Genomic DNA, 16,420 nt, shown 5'->3' on the forward strand with positions numbered 1-16,420 from the left:
TTCCTGGGCTGAGATCTCCTACCAGGTAGATTCAGTGCAAACAATCAGCAGCCCAAGTACAACCTTTGGGGTCTACAGCTTTGGGATAAGTCAAATGAATGGATATGGAGCTGCAGCACCTTGCCTTGGTTCAGGTATTACTTTTTTCAATTTAATTAAAATAATTATGTGACTGGTATTTTACAAATACTTGCAGAAAATTATTTGCCATTAATGCCATTATATGTCCGTCTCCAATGGGCAAAGTATTTAATGTTATGCATTTGTAGGTGTTATATCTTCGTGCAGTGCCATTACTTGCGGTGAAGATGAAGAATGCCAGATGAAGGACCTATATCCAACATGCATTAAAAAAACTCCTGCAGGAAAGGCTGGCACATGCTGGGCCATGGGTGGCCCCCATTACAACACGTTTGATGGAAGGGCCCTTGAACTTACAGGCACATGCACTTACATCATTGCAAAAACCTGCCAGGAGGGTAGCAGCTTGCCAGGCTTCCAGGTTGAGGTTCAGAATGACAAAAGGGGGATTCTGAGGACTTCCTCTGTGGCCACAGTGACAGTGAAGGTCTACAATGTCACTATAACTGTGACCCGCTCTGAAATTGGTGAAGTTCGGGTAGGTCAAACTAGTTTGTTATCTTTTTATGCATTTAACCCCTTTATGCATTGGGCCTATAATCACTATTTCTGCCGTTTTTTAACTACTTCTATTTAAATGCAATTACCTTCCTTTTTGTTAATCATTTTACAGTTCTTTATGCACATGGTGAAAGACAACACTTGGGCCCACAAATCTTTAGATTAGAATTTTTTTATTTATACTTATAAAGATTCAGGGAAGTTACTGCAAGCAAAGTGCAAGAAAAAGTAGAAAAGAAAATGCCTTTTGTTTTTTTTTCACAAAGCAATACAAGAAATTACAATTATATTCTAAAATTTAAAATAAAATGTTTTTTTTCATTGTCTGGTTCAATACACCGTTGACAATCTTTATTAGAAATGTATATTGTACATGTAGGATATTTAGGCCACAAATTATAGTTTTATGAAGGGATGGCAATAGGCGTACCAAAGTGTCTCCCAAACTCCCCAAGCTATCCAAACAGGAAAAACGCCTTTTTAACAATGCTAGATAAATTCTCACCAGTAATACTGTCGTTGTTGAACAAAGCAGACTAGTATCTGACTTTTCAGCAAACCTGAATGACCTGGTGAAGTACAGATGCCTCTTCTGAGGCATCATGCCACCTGTCCCTGAAATAAGTAGACAGATATTACATCCAGATCAATGTACTATTTTTATTACTAGATTTGTAGATCCACAGCTGATCATGAGCATTTAAATGCTAACTACTAGTGTATACAGCTAACTACCCTTCATAGCGTATACAGTGTAGTTATGGTCATTGTTACATACACTCATGGTCACTTTATTAGGTACACCTTGCTAGTCAAAGTTTAACCCCCTTTTGGCCTCTGCCTGGTGTGTCCGGTGAGTGTACATTATGATTCTCAGCAATAAATGTATTTGAAATTATATGTAATGCTTCTTCCACCTCAGGTTGATAATGGCATCTGGAGTCTGCCAGTGGTCATCAACAGTGGTCAGGTTAATGTAACCCAGAGGGGATTCACAGTTCTTATCCAGACTGCCTTTGGTTTGACTGTAAAATATAACTGGGAGGACAACCTGATGGTGAACATTTCGAGCATCTTCACTGGAAAAGTGTGTGGTCTGTGTGGCAACTTCAATGGCAACCCTGCCGATGACCTCTCAACACCAGCTGCCAGCCAGGTCTCGAGTGTTAATGAGTTTGTACGTAGCTGGAAGGTGCCTGGCCTGACTCGGGATGAAGGATGCCGCGATGAATGCGTGGGTCAGTGCAGAGGCTGTGAAAACAGCATCTTTAAAAAATTTGAAGCAACGGTCTTCTGCTACTTCCTCAGCCGTGTAGAGGAAGGCCCATTCCGAAACTGTCACCAAGCTATCAATCCAAACACCTACCTCCAGAACTGCCTCAATGATGTATGTCTGGGCGGCGGTGCCTTGAACTACATGTGTCGTGCTCTGGAAGCGTATACAGATGCCTGTCAGAGTGCTGGAATCCAGGTGTTTGACTGGAGAGCGATCACGTTTTGTTGTAAGTACACTTTATTTGGTGAAACCAGGCTCCCAAATGGTTTCATTAGATTTATTACAGATACTTTGTTTTGTAGCTGCCAGATGCCCAGCCAACAGTCATTATGAGCTCTGTGGCACAGCCTGCCCAGCTACCTGCTCTGAGCCTGATGCCCCCTCCAAGTGCAAAGCACCATGTTCCGAGGGTTGTTTCTGCAACCCTGGCTTCCTCCTGAGTGGAGGAAAGTGTGTATCTGCCTCTCAGTGTGGCTGCTCCTACCTGGGACGAAGTATTGCTGCCGGACAGTCCTTCTGGGCTGACAACAACTGTCGCCGCCAGTGCCAGTGCTCTAGCACAGGAGGTCATCTGGAATGCCGGGACAGCAGCTGCCGGAGTGGTGAGCAGTGTCAGGTGGTAGAGGGTGTTGCACGTTGCCTCCCCATGTCCTACAGCACATGTGAGGCTCTTGGTGATCCCCATTATCGCACATTTGATGGGCAGAGATATGACTTCCAGGGCACCTGTGTTTACCAGCTGGTGGGAGTTTGCTCCAAAGATCCTAACCTGGTGCCGTTTGAGGTGCTGGTGCAAAATGACCACAGGGGCAGCACTGTGGTGGCTTACACCAAACTGGTGGAGATCCGAATTTACAGCTACAGCATTGTCATCAGTAAGGAGAACAAAGGACTAGTCAAGGTCAGTTTTTGTGCCTATTTGCATTCAATTTTTTAAGCACAATGGGTGTGACCTACATTTACAGCAGCATTTATCAGACGCCCTTATCCAGAGCGATTTACAATCAGTAGTTACAGGGACAGTCCCCCCCTGGAGCAACTCAGAATTAAGTGTCTTGCTCAGGGACACAATGGTAGTAAGTGGTAAAAATTTGGTAAGTTTGCTTAAACTTAAAGATGCACTTGAAATCCATGTCTCACGCTTGACAAAGGAGTCATTCCATATTTTTATCAAATTCACATAAAGCCTGGTCAGCCTAATGACATCACTGTCTTTAAATTGGAAAATGTATGATGCCAAGCAATTTTTCATTGTTATACTGCCACCAACTGGCACAACCAAGTGAAGCTGAAGACACTTTTATTCTTATACCACCAGTTATTAAGCATGAACAGAAATGAGAGAGAGATTGTGAGAGGGATTGCAATTACATATTTTCCAATTTATATTCATTATATAACATTCTTATAGTTAATTTGAAAAAGCATGACCCTTCAGTAAGTGTTATTTTTATTGTATTGTTTAATGTGACATGTAATGCCATCCAGTGGTCACCAAATGACTTGCAGTTGGACTCTAAAACACATAACAGAAACAACCTGTTTAGAATTCCAACACACATTTTATATTTGTCAATTCATATTTTCTTTTTGGATTCCCAAAAGTCATTGATTTTAATGTGTGCAGTTGGTTATTTAGAGCTGGATTCCCATCCTAGAGTTATAATCCCTGTATGAATATTCATGAATATCTGCCAGCTGATCATTCCAGTGTGACTGTAATCTTTTCCTACTTTTTCAGTTACTGTTTGTAAAGTAAAATGTTAAAATATTCTGGTATGTATTTTTTAATAATCCAACTATATCCAACTATGATTTGTGTGTGTTTTGTGTTTGTGTGTTTGTGTACCACCAGATAAATGGCGAGCTGGTGAACCTGCCTGTTAACTTGAATGGCACTCAGGTGTCCATCTTCAAAAGCGGTTGGTATGGAGTGGTCCAGACTGACTTTGGCCTGAAGGTGGATTTTGATTGGAACATGATGCTCTATGTGAAACTTGCCAGCACATACAGCAATGCTGTCTGTGGTCTGTGTGGCAACAACAATGGCAAGCCACAGGATGACCTGGTATCCAAAGGTGCCTCTTCTCCAGCCTCCACGCTGGACATATTCGCCTCCAGCTGGCGTGTGGAGGAGATCCCAGGTTGTGTCAATGGCTGCAAGGGCACATGCCCCAGCTGTGATGTCACAGACAAACGTCAATATGAGTCTGGTGATTTCTGTGGACTGTTAAGGGATGCAAGTGGGCCCTTCCGTGAGTGTCTGGCCAAGGTGGACCCGGCAGGCTATTTTGACAACTGCGTGTATGATGTTTGTCTGTACCAGGGACGCAAAGATGTGCTTTGCCAGGCCCTGACATCATACGCATCTGCCTGCCAGGCAGTTGGGGTGAAGATCTACCCCTGGAGAACAGAGCAATTCTGTGGTACGTTAAGCCCTCAGCCATAATGGAGCAACTTTTTTGAAAGTGTATTTCTGACTGCAACATATTTTGTTATTTTCTTCAGCAATCATGTGTCCTGCCAATAGTCACTATGAAGTGTGCGCTGCTGGCTGCATGTCCACCTGCCAGAGCCTCTCACCTCCTCTCAGCTGCCAGGCTCAATGCATGGAAAACTGTGTGTGCGATGATGGTTTTGTCAGGAGTGGAGAGCGCTGTGTCCCCATCTCTGAGTGTGGTTGTTTCTATAATGAACGTTACTACCTGCTTGACCAGGTGTTCTTCCCCAACGGTAAATGTGAGGAGGAGTGTAGGTGCATGCAGCATGGCCAGGTATTATTATTAGTAGTATTATTATGACTGTAGTAATGGTTTTAGTAATTTTCAACTTTTCAAGAACTAAAGTGACGCTTGTCTCATGAACAGGTGGAGTGTAAGAAGTTTGCTTGTGGCCCCAATGAGAATTGTGAGATGGAAAATGGTGTGCGCCGGTGCCAGCCTATTGGAAAAGGAGTCTGCCATGCCTCAGGAGACCCTCATTACCAGACTTTTGATGGACGTCTCTACGACTTTCAGGGCTCCTGCACCTACATCCTTTCCAAAGGGTGTGGTCTGGAGGGAACACGTCTAGCCCCTTTCTCTGTTATGGTTGAGAATGAGGCGTGGCCACCTAATCCAAAAGTCTCTGTGACCAAGCTTGTTGCTGTAGAGGTCAGCAACTACACACTCATCCTGAGACAGAGCATGCAGGGAATCCTGGTATGTCATGTCAATGTCTTTCAGTCCTTGATATGGTCAAGGGAAATTGCATGGTTATAAGTTATAAGGTTAAGAATTGAATGTAATAATCTAAAATTGTCAGTGGGGGACCCAGAAGGCACATAAGCAGACATGGTGGTGGGGAGGGAACAGTCAATAAGAATATAGTATCTGGAGAGCCGGGAACATTTCAGCAGGAGAGGCGGGGGGAGTGAAGCTGGCAGAGACTGGTGGGGGTTGAGCACGAACTGCTGGTGGTGGTTGTTTCCAGCAGGTGTTGTCTTGCAAAGGGGCATTCAAGAATGTCATCAGGGACCAGACATGAAGACTGTTATAGACTGTTAAGGACACAGCCGTGAAAGAGTAAAGTTTATTTTTGAGGCATTTTAGGCAATCAAAAAAAAAAGGCTGTGTTAACAAACGAGAAGAACCATGAATGAAAACCATGCACCAATTCAAAATGCCGCCCATCTATTTATAGAGCATGTATGCTTCCGTCCATGTATGCTTCCGGGTTGTCGTCCGCTTGCACCTGTGGGTTGGGAGATGTGCCTGGGACCATGACAAAAATGTGTGCTATCATGTCACATGTTTTGTGATGAACCATATGCATTTTCTCAATGTGTTTTTAAGGTAAATGGAGTCTTCAATTACCTGCCTTTAAGTATCAGAGGTGGCCTGGTGCAAGCCTACAAGAATGGAGTCCAACATGTAATCAAAACTGATTTCGGCCTGGTGGTGACATATGATCTAGTCTACCACATCACTGTGACAATCCCTGGTAACTTCAAGGGCAAGACTTGTGGTCTTTGTGGCAATTATGATGGAAATGCAGCCAACGACTTCAGCCTCCCAGGGGGCGCACTCACCAGTGACATCAATGCTTTTGGAAAGGCTTGGAAAGTAGCAATTCCAGGGGTGGTTTGTGAAGATGGCTGCAATGGTAACAATTGTCCAGTGTGTGATCCAAAACTCAGAGCTGTTTTCGAAAAGACAACCTACTGTGGAACGATCACAGACCCCAAAGGTCCCTTTATTGCCTGTCACAGCAAACTGGATCCACTACCTTACTTTAACGACTGCGTTTTTGATGTCTGCGTGGCTCAAGGTAGCAGCAAGGTTGCATGCAACAGTGTTGCAGCCTACACCTTTAATTGTCACATGGCAGGCATAGATGTCAAAAGCTGGAGGACACCTTCATTCTGTCGTAAGTAAATTCTCACAAACAGTGACAAGAAATATAATAGTTTAGGGCTTTGTACTTGTGTAATGAAAAACCCTGAATTTTCCTGAACATATTATTTTTCAGCCATGGCCTGTCCAGCAAACAGTCACTATGAACTCTGTGCTAATGCCTGTGATGCTCCTTGCACTGGCCTTACAGAGCTCATTCAATGCTCCACCACCTGTACTGAAGGCTGCACATGTGACCTGGGGTTTCTCTTTAATGGCCAAATGTGTGTTCAGGTGGAGCAGTGTGGATGCTATGACAATGGAAGGGTATACAAGGTAATTAGAAGTTATTACTATGTACATTATAACTGCCACTGTGATTGTCCATCTGATATAATAATGTGTGATGAATTATCATGTACAACTAAGCATAATTTGAAAACCTCAATGTGTACTCCTAGCCTGGCGAGGAGGTTTATGAAGGCCAGTGTGAGAAGAAGTGTTCCTGTAATCCTGGAAAGGGTCTCATTTGTGAAGCTTATTCCTGCCCAACTGGGACTGCATGTCTAATTAGGAAAGGAATAAAAGGGTGCTTCAACACAGGCAAGGACATCATTTTATTAACACCTCCAACAAATCAGACAATGATAACAGATTGAAGCCAATATTTGACATAATATCATGCCGATTATAGGTACCATTTACAATTAATGTACTGTGCTCATTTAAAACTGTGTGGACTGTGTGAACAGATCCATGCAAAGATGCCAAGTGCCGAAGACAGGAGATATGTCAGGTGGAGAAGGGAGAGGCGGTATGCATCCCTAAAGAAACTGGCACATGTTGGGCCTGGGGTGACCCCCATTACCACACCTTCGATGGCTTCAACTATGACTTCCAGGGTACCTGCAGGTACACTATGTCAGAGACCTGTGGAGACCTGGGTGGCCTGGAGCCCTTCTCAGTTACAGAAAGCAATGACAATCGTGGTTCCACAGTGGTGTCCTTTGTCCGATCAGTTGAGATCACCATGTACAACATCACTGTAACCATCCTCAAGTACCAGTTTGGACGTGTTATGGTAAGACCAAGTAGATATACTTGTTCATATGACCTTAACCTTTATAAAATACACTATTCAACGATGGTGTAAATGTAGAGGCTGGTCTGTCTCACTGAAAGACACAACTTTTCATATTTTTAGGTGGATGGAGGAGTAGCAAACCTCCCACTGAGTCTTTTGGAAGGTCGTGTAACCATCACCCAGTATGGTATTTCAGCTGTCCTGAAGACAGACTTTGGCCTTTATGTCTCCTATGACTGGAACGTCATGTTGGTGGTGAAGTTACCCAGTAGTTATGATGGCCTTGTGTGTGGGTTATGTGGCAATTTCAATGGTAACGTTGGTGATGAGCTTCAGGATTCAGCACGCAAGCCTATGGCCTCTGTGGTAGAGTGGGCCCGAAGTTGGAAGACCATGAACCAGGAGGGCAACCCTGGATGTACAGATGACTGTGGCAAAAACTGTCCTACATGTGCAGAAGAACAGCACAAGCTCTTTGATTCAGATGGCTATTGTGGGGTTCTGACTTCTAAGGCTGACAGTGTCTTCAAGATATGTCATGCAGATGTCGACCCACAAACTTTCAAAAGCAGCTGTGTATATGACCTGTGTTTCGGACGTGGGGATCGAAAGTTGCTGTGCCAGGCCCTTTCAACCTACAGCACTGAGTGTCGACGTAAGGGCATTGTGATAAAAGACTGGAGGACAAAGTTTGGCTGCCGTAAGTGGATTTAATGAGATGGGTGGAGGGATGATTAATTGAAATATATCTGGTCAAAGCACTACACAATAATGAAATGACCATGTCTGTTATTTGTTTAAAGTTATATGTACCTATATGTTATTATGACGTTAATAATATTTTTTTATTGATTATGGTTGATATGATATGCAACTATAAGAACATGTCTCCAGAAATTGCTGTTGGTGTTTAATTGGTGTTGAAACAAGTTTCTATCAACATTACCTTACACTGGTCCTGTGCAGACATGGGTGAAATAAAGTCAGACTGATATATTGCATTATTTGGACTAAAATCTGACTTTTACATAACATGACCAAGTTATTCTATTGGGAAACGTACTAAACCAAACTTGTAAAAAGTCTATAAAAGTGAAGTGATTGTCATTGTGATACACAACAGCATAGCACACGGTGCACACAGTGAAATTTGTCCACTGCATTTAACCCATCACCCTTGGTGAGTAGTGGGCAGCCATGACAGGCACCCGGGGAGCAGTGTGTGGGGACGGTGCTTTGCTCATTGTCATACAATTGTGGCCAATACTTAAGAATGTCTAACTGTTAACAGTTAAAAAACAGATAAATAATCAACACAGTATCAATTAATTTGATATTTGTTTTGATTTAAGTCATGCTAAGCTATCCCATAGATGGACTAAACTGTGCATGTTTATGGTACGGAGTGACTCTTCATATGGAATTACAGCTCCTAATTTGGGGTAAATTGTTGTAAGACTAGAGTGGCGTATTTGGTGTATTTACTAAATGTTGTTCTGTATTTTTCTTTTCTTTCACACAGCATTGAACTGCCAACCTAACAGCCACTATGAGGAATGTACCAGCCCATGCCCAGTAACCTGCCCCTATCCAGACCAGCAACCCACCTGCACTGGTGCCACCTGTGTGGAAGCCTGTGTGTGTGACAAGGACTTTGTTCTCAGCTCCGGCACCTGCGTTCCAGCCAAGAACTGTGGCTGCTCCTATGAGGGCCGATACTACAAGCAAGGGCAGCGTTTCTGGGCTGACAAGGGCTGTCAACGCCTGTGTGAATGCGACGCCACGCTGGGTGTGGTGGTGTGCCGAGAATCTTCCTGCTCTGCCAGAGAGAAGTGTGGTGTTGTGGGTGGGGAGATCGGCTGCCAGCCTCTGGGACAGGCAACGTGCTCCGCTGCCGGCGACCCACACTACACCACATTTGATGGCTTCCGCTTTGACTTCCAGGGCACTTGTGTGTACCAGCTTGTGGAGCTCTGCTCCCAGAAAGATGGACTCGTCCCCTTCAAGGTGACAGTCCAGAACAACAACCGCGGAAGCAAGATTGTTTCCTTCACAAAGACGGTCACTGTGTCAGTGTTTGAGATAACCATCACCATCAGCACTGACTACCCCTTCAGAATACTGGTACGTAGTCAACAAACTCAAAAGAATGGGGAATGTATAATGATATACACGGATAAAACAACACTTCAAGAACAAAACAATCCTTGTTAACAAACGTGCTTGCGTTCTTGTCATGTCCAGATGGATGGCCAGTTAGCTTACGTTCCACTTCAACTGAACGATCAGCTCATGATCACCCGTAGTGGACCATCTGCAGTCCTGGAAACAACTTTTGGCCTCAAAGTGTCTTTTGATTGGATGAGTGCTGTCCAGGTGACTCTTCCCAGCACCTATCAGGAAGCAGTGTGTGGTCTGTGTGGCAACTACAACAGCAATTCTAAAGATGACCTCACCATGAAAGATGGCAAAGCAGCACCAGATGCTACCAAGTTTGGAGAAAGCTGGCAGGTTGCTGCTGTTCCAGGCTGTTCTTCATCAAGCTGCACTGGGTCCACATGCCCAACCCTCACCCCAGGCCAGAAGCAGACCTACAGTGGCAGTGGGTATTGTGGCATCATCACAGATAAAGCCGGTCCTTTCAAGGACTGCCACAGCCAGGTGGACCCAACCTCATTTATGGAGGACTGTGTCTTCGATGCCAGTTACACCTCAGGTCACATGAAGGTGGTGTGTAACGCTGTAGCAGCATATGCTGTTGTTTGCCAGAGGAAAGGAGTCACCATTCTCTCCTGGAGAACCAATGCTTTCTGTTGTAAGTGTTTCTATCATGCGTCTGATGATTGTCTCCACATTTATTTGATTAATTTGCTTTATCTATACAACCATAGTTTCTCCTGCAAATACGTGATCCCTTAACATTTCTTTGATATTTGATCTTTCTGGGTTTTTATTCCTCCTTTTCTGGTTTACAGCTGCATCCTGCCCACCAAACAGCTCCTACAGTCTGTGTGCACCTAGTTCTCCCAGCACATGTGCCAGTGTCTCCTTGGCAACTGGCTGCCAGCAACCCTGTGTTGAAGGCTGCCAGTGCACTGAAGGCTTCATACTCAGTGGGGACTCCTGTGAACCCTTGACTGAATGTGGCTGCTCATATGGTGGCCGCTATTACAAAAAGCTGGAGACCTTCTACAGCAATGGCCAGTGTCAGGAACGCTGCAAATGTGGAGAAAATGGTGCTGTCACCTGCACAAAGACAAACTGCTTACCAGGTGAAACCTGTAAGACAGTCAATGGGGCTCTGGGATGCCATCCTACAAGCCAAGCCAAGTGTGTTGCATCTGGGGATCCACATTACATGTCTTTCGATGGCCGGTTTTTTGACTTTCAGGGACCGTGCTTCTATACCTTAGCCAAGGTATCTGACACCGATGGAGGAAGACTAATAACCTTCTCTGTTGAAGAACAAAACGAGAAGTATGGAAATGGAAAGGTCTCGGTCACACGAATGGTTACTGTGACTGTCTTTGACTATGTGATCAAAGTTGAGAGGGGCATGAGGTGGAAAGTACTTGTAAGTATTTAGGCATATTTAGTGTTAAAATATGCAAATGTAAATTCTGGAAAGTGTTTTAAAGTCATTTTCAAAAAATTACTTTTTTAAGTTAGCACAACACCATCAGTTTTATGCATTGTTGTATTAGATTTTATATTTATGTAATATTTGCTTGTTTTTCAGGTCAACAATGAATTCATGAATCTCCCATTGTCTTTGGAAGGTGGACGCATCACAGTAAATCAGGAGGGCATCAACATTATTGTTCAGACTAATTTTGGCCTCCGTGTGCTGTATGACACCGTTTATTATGTGGAGGTCATTGTCCCATCCACTTATCAGGGCAGGATGTCGGGGCTTTGTGGCAATTATGACTCCAAAGCAGACAACGACTTCACTCTTCCAGGTGGTCAAGTCGCTGCAAATGTAGATGAGTTTGGGCGGGCATGGTCACTCGACCAGCCTGGCGTGTCATGTAGTGGCTGTGAGGGGCAATGCCCACAGTGCCAACAGTCCATGGTTACACAGTACAGCCAGCCCAATTCATGTGGAATCATTGCAGCCGCAGATGGTCCCTTCCAGGCCTGCCACAAACAGATAGACCCTGCAGCCTACGTGAAGAACTGTGTTTTTGATGTATGTGCCTTGAATGGAGAAAAAAGTACACTGTGTTCCACTATCCAGGCTTATGCCATTGCCTGTCAGCATGCTGGTGTGCAGATCCAGGCCTGGAGAGCGGGTGCTAACTGCCGTAAGTCTTTTCTTGGCACCTGTGTACCCGAACCTGTCAAAAACTACCAAACTATGTCAAAGACTTTCAAGGACATCCGATTACTTAAGGGTCGTGGGGTTCATTAGGGTTAAATTTAAGCTGTACAACTGACTGATCACAAGTAACAAGGTTGAGTTCCTTTAATTATCAGGTTTTATTGACTAGGATTCATGAATCTAGAATAATATTATTGGTTTGCGTTCATATGCGTTTATTCTTCTTTCTCTGGCAGCCTACTCTTGCCCAGCTAACAGTCACTACGAGTTATGCGCTGACACATGTGGAACTACCTGTACCAGCCTTACTCTGCCCACCACATGCTCCTCTGCATGTTTTGAGGGCTGCCAGTGTGATGAGGGCTTTGTTAGAAGTGGTGAGCTTTGTGTCCCCTTATCCCAGTGTGGCTGCCTACATGGAAGCCGCTACTATCAGCTCAACCAGGTTTTTAACCCTAATGGCAAGTGTGAGGAGGAGTGCAAGTGTATGCAAAATGGACAGGCAAGAAACACTCATATGATTTTTTTAATGTTTTGTTTGTTTCTATCCACACATTGCCTGTTTTTCATTTGACTTAGAACTTGCCATAAAAGTCAAACTCTTTGATTTGCAGGTGGACTGCAAAAAGGTCTCCTGTGGAGCTAATGAGAAATGTGACGTGGTAAATGGCATACGACGTTGCCAGCCAACTGGGAAAGGTGTCTGCCATGCCTCAGGAGACCCCCACTACCAGTCCTTTGATGGACGTCTGTATGATTTTCAGGGAACCTGCACCTATGTTCTGGCCACAGGGTGTGGCTTAGTAGGAACCAACCTGGTCCCTTTCTCTGTCAAAGTGGAAAATGAACCATATCCACCCAATCACAAGGTGTCTGTGACCAAGCTTGTAGCTGTTGAAGCGTTTGAATACACACTGATCATGAGACAGAATATGCAAGGAATTTTGGTGAGTGAACCACCAGTAGGACATAATACTTGTTAAAACTTGTTCCAATAATTGTCATCAGTAACCATTTGTCAATTCTTCTTGAAGGTTAACGGGGTATTCAATTACCTGCCCCTGAATCTCAATAATGGAAAAATACAAGTCTACCAGAATGGCATCCAATATGTTATTAAGACTGACTTTGGCCTGTTGGTTACTTATGACCGTGTCTACCATGTCACTGTGACCATCCCTAGCAACTACCAAGGCAAAACATGTGGACTGTGTGGAAATTATGATGGTAATACAGCCAATGACTTCCTTCTACCAGGAGGTTCCCCAACCAATGACATTAATGCCTTTGGAAAGGCTTGGAAAGTTGCAATTCCAGGGGTGGTTTGTGAAGATGGTTGCAATGGTAACAGTTGTCCAGTGTGTGATCCAAAACTCAGAGCTGTCTTTGAAAAGCCAACCTACTGTGGAACGATCACTGACCCTAAAGGTCCCTTTATTGCCTGTCACAGCAAGCTGGATCCACTACCTTACTTTAACGACTGCATTTTTGATGTCTGCATGTCTCAAGGCAGCAGCAAGGTCGAGTGTGACAGTGTTGCTGCCTACGCCTTCACCTGTCACATGGCAGGCATCGAAATCAAAAGTTGGAGGACATCTTCATTCTGTCGTGAGTAGTTTCTTGTCATGCCTACGGACTGATGGGGGAAGGAAGCGCAGAGGTGTGACATGCTGGGAACGGGGTTTTATTATAAAATAAACAATAAACAAATACAAATAAACATGGCTCGGTGGCCGAAAACAGTTTAACTTAAGTAAAGAACATAAACTTGTCCGCAGACGTGTGATGATTGCCAGAACTCAAAATACCAAACAGTGCTCAGAGTCCATGAAAATGTCGGAGATTCTGAAGGGGCGGAAATCTCCGGTGGTGAGCCCAGCTGCAGTCAATCCTGACAGAGCCCCCCCCCTCCAGAGCCCCAGCAGTTCCATCAGTGGAGGCGGCGGGGCGGACGGCGGCAACCACAGGGCTCCTGCCCTGCTGTATCCTCCCCTTGGATGACCCGGTCCCTCGGGCTGGTTCCCCCTGCGTGGCGGCCCCAGTCCCTCGGGCTGACTCTCCTGCGTGGTCCGGTGTGGCTGCCCCGGACCCTCGGACTGGCACACAATAATCAGGGCCAATCCATCCGGGTACGTGCAGGCCCTGTCTCCACATGTCCCCTCTGACACGTCTTGTGTCACCCCCTGCACCACGCAGGGAGATTGTCCCAGAGCCTCCGGCGACTGTTGGACATAGGGGTCCACATAGGAGGCACATAGGAGCCTTGTGGCTCGTCCACCTCGCCTTGGACCAGTGCAGTCAGGTTAGGAACTCCCTCCCTGGGGTTTGGCTCTGCTGCTGGTTCGCCATCTAGTGGACACAAAGAGGGGAAGTGGGGGCGACATACGGACACAAATGCTACGCACACACACATAGACAAAGAGACATGCAGAAGAGAGGGTTGTCTGGCTCCCTCTCTGGGCACTCCGGGACCTCCTCAGGGGCCACCGCCAGGATCCTGACTGGCGTTGGATGTGGTGGAGGGGCAGAGTTCGATCCCTGGCTCAGGCTCTGGCCGATCAAACTCCGCCCTCAGTCTTTCCCGCAGACGTGTGACGATTGCCAGAACTCAAAATACCAAACAGAAACTGAAGTTCGTCCACAAAATGTCGGAGATTCTGAAGGGGCGGAATTTCTTTTTAAAAAACAATTATCTCTAATTCTGCTACATGTATAAAGTTTGCTCATTACCCTAATCTCGTACTGAAGCATCTTGTTTTAAAAACAAGCAATGTGATTGGCTCCTGCACAGCATTTTTGTTCCTGACATACTATATGTCATGCTCTGTGTCCTATTTTGGACTATTAATCGCATTATATATGGCCTAGTTCTTCAATCATGCACCTTTTGAATAACAGAAAACTTCAGTGACACTGGTTAATATGCTGACCGACTTCTCTTGACTTCTCCCAGCAATGTCCTGTCCAGTCAACAGTCATTATGAGCTGTGTGCAGATGCTTGTTCGGCAGCCTGCCCTGGACTCACTGAGGTCGTACAGTGCTCCACAACATGCACAGAAGGTTGCATCTGTGACTCTGGATTCCGTTTCAATGGTCAAATCTGTGTTCAGCCAGATCAATGTGGATGCTATGACCATGGACGAACTTACAAGGTAAAATGTGTGATCTAATCAAGTTCACTGACAACTTACTGCTGTGTTAATTTACCAATGTGTGTTTTGTTTTGTTTTTTCTATGGCTGTATCATGTTGCTCTAGCCTGGAGAGGTTGTCTACGAAGGCCTTTGCGATCAGAAATGTTCCTGTGTCCCAGGAAAGGGACTCATTTGTACTGCTCACACTTGCCCTTCCGGCACTTCATGTCTTGTCCGACAGGAAGTCAAAGGATGCTTCAGTACAGGCAAGAAGGACTTTCCTGTACAAATTGATACAAGGATACACAGTGACTTAATAGAGTGCTGTTAGAGGAAACTATTATTTAAAACATTCACTAATAGATATTATAGTAAATATGACTGACTTGGCAGGGTTTGTAACTAAACTCAAACACAAGTACATGGCTTATATACTTCGTCCACTTCTGAATTCAAGTTATTACTAAAGATTACTTAATTTACTGCTGACATGCTTTTAAATCATAATGGACATTAATCTAGCATCAGGGAGTAAATATTTGTGTTTTGTATGGTTTTGTATGTTTGCCAACTAACAAAGAAAGGATCAGTCTATCATTTCCATGGTAAGCTTATTCAAACAATGAGAGACAGAACAATAACAAAACAATCCAGAATAATGCATTTCAAAATAGTTATGAACTCATTTGCTTTTTCATCAAAGGTTTTGCCGTAAAGTAATAAAGCACCTTTTGCAATCATAGAAGCCAGATGTTTCTTGTAGTCGGTCACGAGGTTTCAGGAAGGATTTTGTCCCACTCGTCTTTGCAGATCCAAGCCATTAATGTTTTATGGCTGAACTCATACAACAACAACAGCATTTATTTCTTATATAGCCCAAAATCACATACAGTATGTCTCAATGGGCTTTGACAGGCCCTATAGTTGACACCCCCCACACACCCACACACACAAGGAAAAACTCCACACACACAAAAAAACTCTAGGAGAGAGAAAAAAAAGAAAGGAAGAAACCTTGGGAAGGAGTGATACAGAGAGGGACCCCCTTCCAGGGTAGAGTGAGCCTGCAAATGGTGTCAGTGCAGGGTTGAGGATGATATAATAATAAGTCCTACAGTTGTAGGCTTGGAGAAGTCCAGGATGTAGTCAGTGTCATGGTCTAGATTACATGTCCATAATGATGTTACTGGTCCATTTGAAGATCCCTATAGCTGTAGTTGTAACGGTGGTGGTGGCTGTGGTGACCCTCTGGTTTGTTTCATGGTATGTCCTTGTTAAGCAGTTGTCAGGAACCAGGATTTATTTGCTGGTCTCTTCACTGGGGTCTGCCAGTAGTCTGGGTGCTTGATTCCGTGTCTCGGAGAAAAACAAACAGAAGCAGCGGCAGACGGTTGCACTGTACGACCGATACTGAAATATGTGGTTATAGCGGTATATTGGTGCTACAGTGGCCCGGTACCCTAACTAGGACAGCCTAACTAGGGTGAATTTAACTTTGTCTGTGTCTAACAGGGGGACTCTGTGATAAACTGGACTTTATTATTGACACTGCATCAAAATGAAGTGAAATGAGGGTCTAGGACTTTA

At 44.6% G+C, this 16,420-nt stretch overlaps 1 protein-coding gene across 1 annotated transcript in view; it reads left to right on the forward strand.

Annotated features, from left to right (window-relative positions):
* The first annotated feature begins 8 nt into the window (after nt 1-8).
* fcgbp (Fc gamma binding protein) overlaps nt 9-16,420 on the forward strand; it is a 34,322-nt gene continuing 17,910 nt past the window's right edge. Inside the window, exons 1-21 of the mRNA XM_028980563.1 lie at nt 9-134; nt 270-619; nt 1,565-2,144; nt 2,221-2,819; nt 3,774-4,344; nt 4,427-4,692; nt 4,786-5,118; nt 5,752-6,325; nt 6,428-6,627; nt 6,753-6,894; nt 7,044-7,372; nt 7,496-8,075; nt 8,898-9,499; nt 9,620-10,190; nt 10,351-10,949; nt 11,115-11,682; nt 11,936-12,201; nt 12,314-12,646; nt 12,734-13,307; nt 14,653-14,852; nt 14,958-15,099. Of these exons, the coding sequence (XP_028836396.1) occupies nt 95-134; nt 270-619; nt 1,565-2,144; nt 2,221-2,819; nt 3,774-4,344; nt 4,427-4,692; nt 4,786-5,118; nt 5,752-6,325; nt 6,428-6,627; nt 6,753-6,894; nt 7,044-7,372; nt 7,496-8,075; nt 8,898-9,499; nt 9,620-10,190; nt 10,351-10,949; nt 11,115-11,682; nt 11,936-12,201; nt 12,314-12,646; nt 12,734-13,307; nt 14,653-14,852; nt 14,958-15,099 (8,419 nt within the window). The 5' untranslated portion in view covers nt 9-94. The remainder of the gene's footprint in view (nt 135-269; nt 620-1,564; nt 2,145-2,220; nt 2,820-3,773; nt 4,345-4,426; nt 4,693-4,785; nt 5,119-5,751; nt 6,326-6,427; nt 6,628-6,752; nt 6,895-7,043; nt 7,373-7,495; nt 8,076-8,897; nt 9,500-9,619; nt 10,191-10,350; nt 10,950-11,114; nt 11,683-11,935; nt 12,202-12,313; nt 12,647-12,733; nt 13,308-14,652; nt 14,853-14,957; nt 15,100-16,420) is intronic.

Source organism: Denticeps clupeoides, chromosome 5 (genome assembly GCF_900700375.1).
Source record: "Denticeps clupeoides chromosome 5, fDenClu1.1, whole genome shotgun sequence".
Classification (NCBI taxonomy): Eukaryota; Metazoa; Chordata; class Actinopteri; order Clupeiformes; family Denticipitidae; genus Denticeps; species Denticeps clupeoides.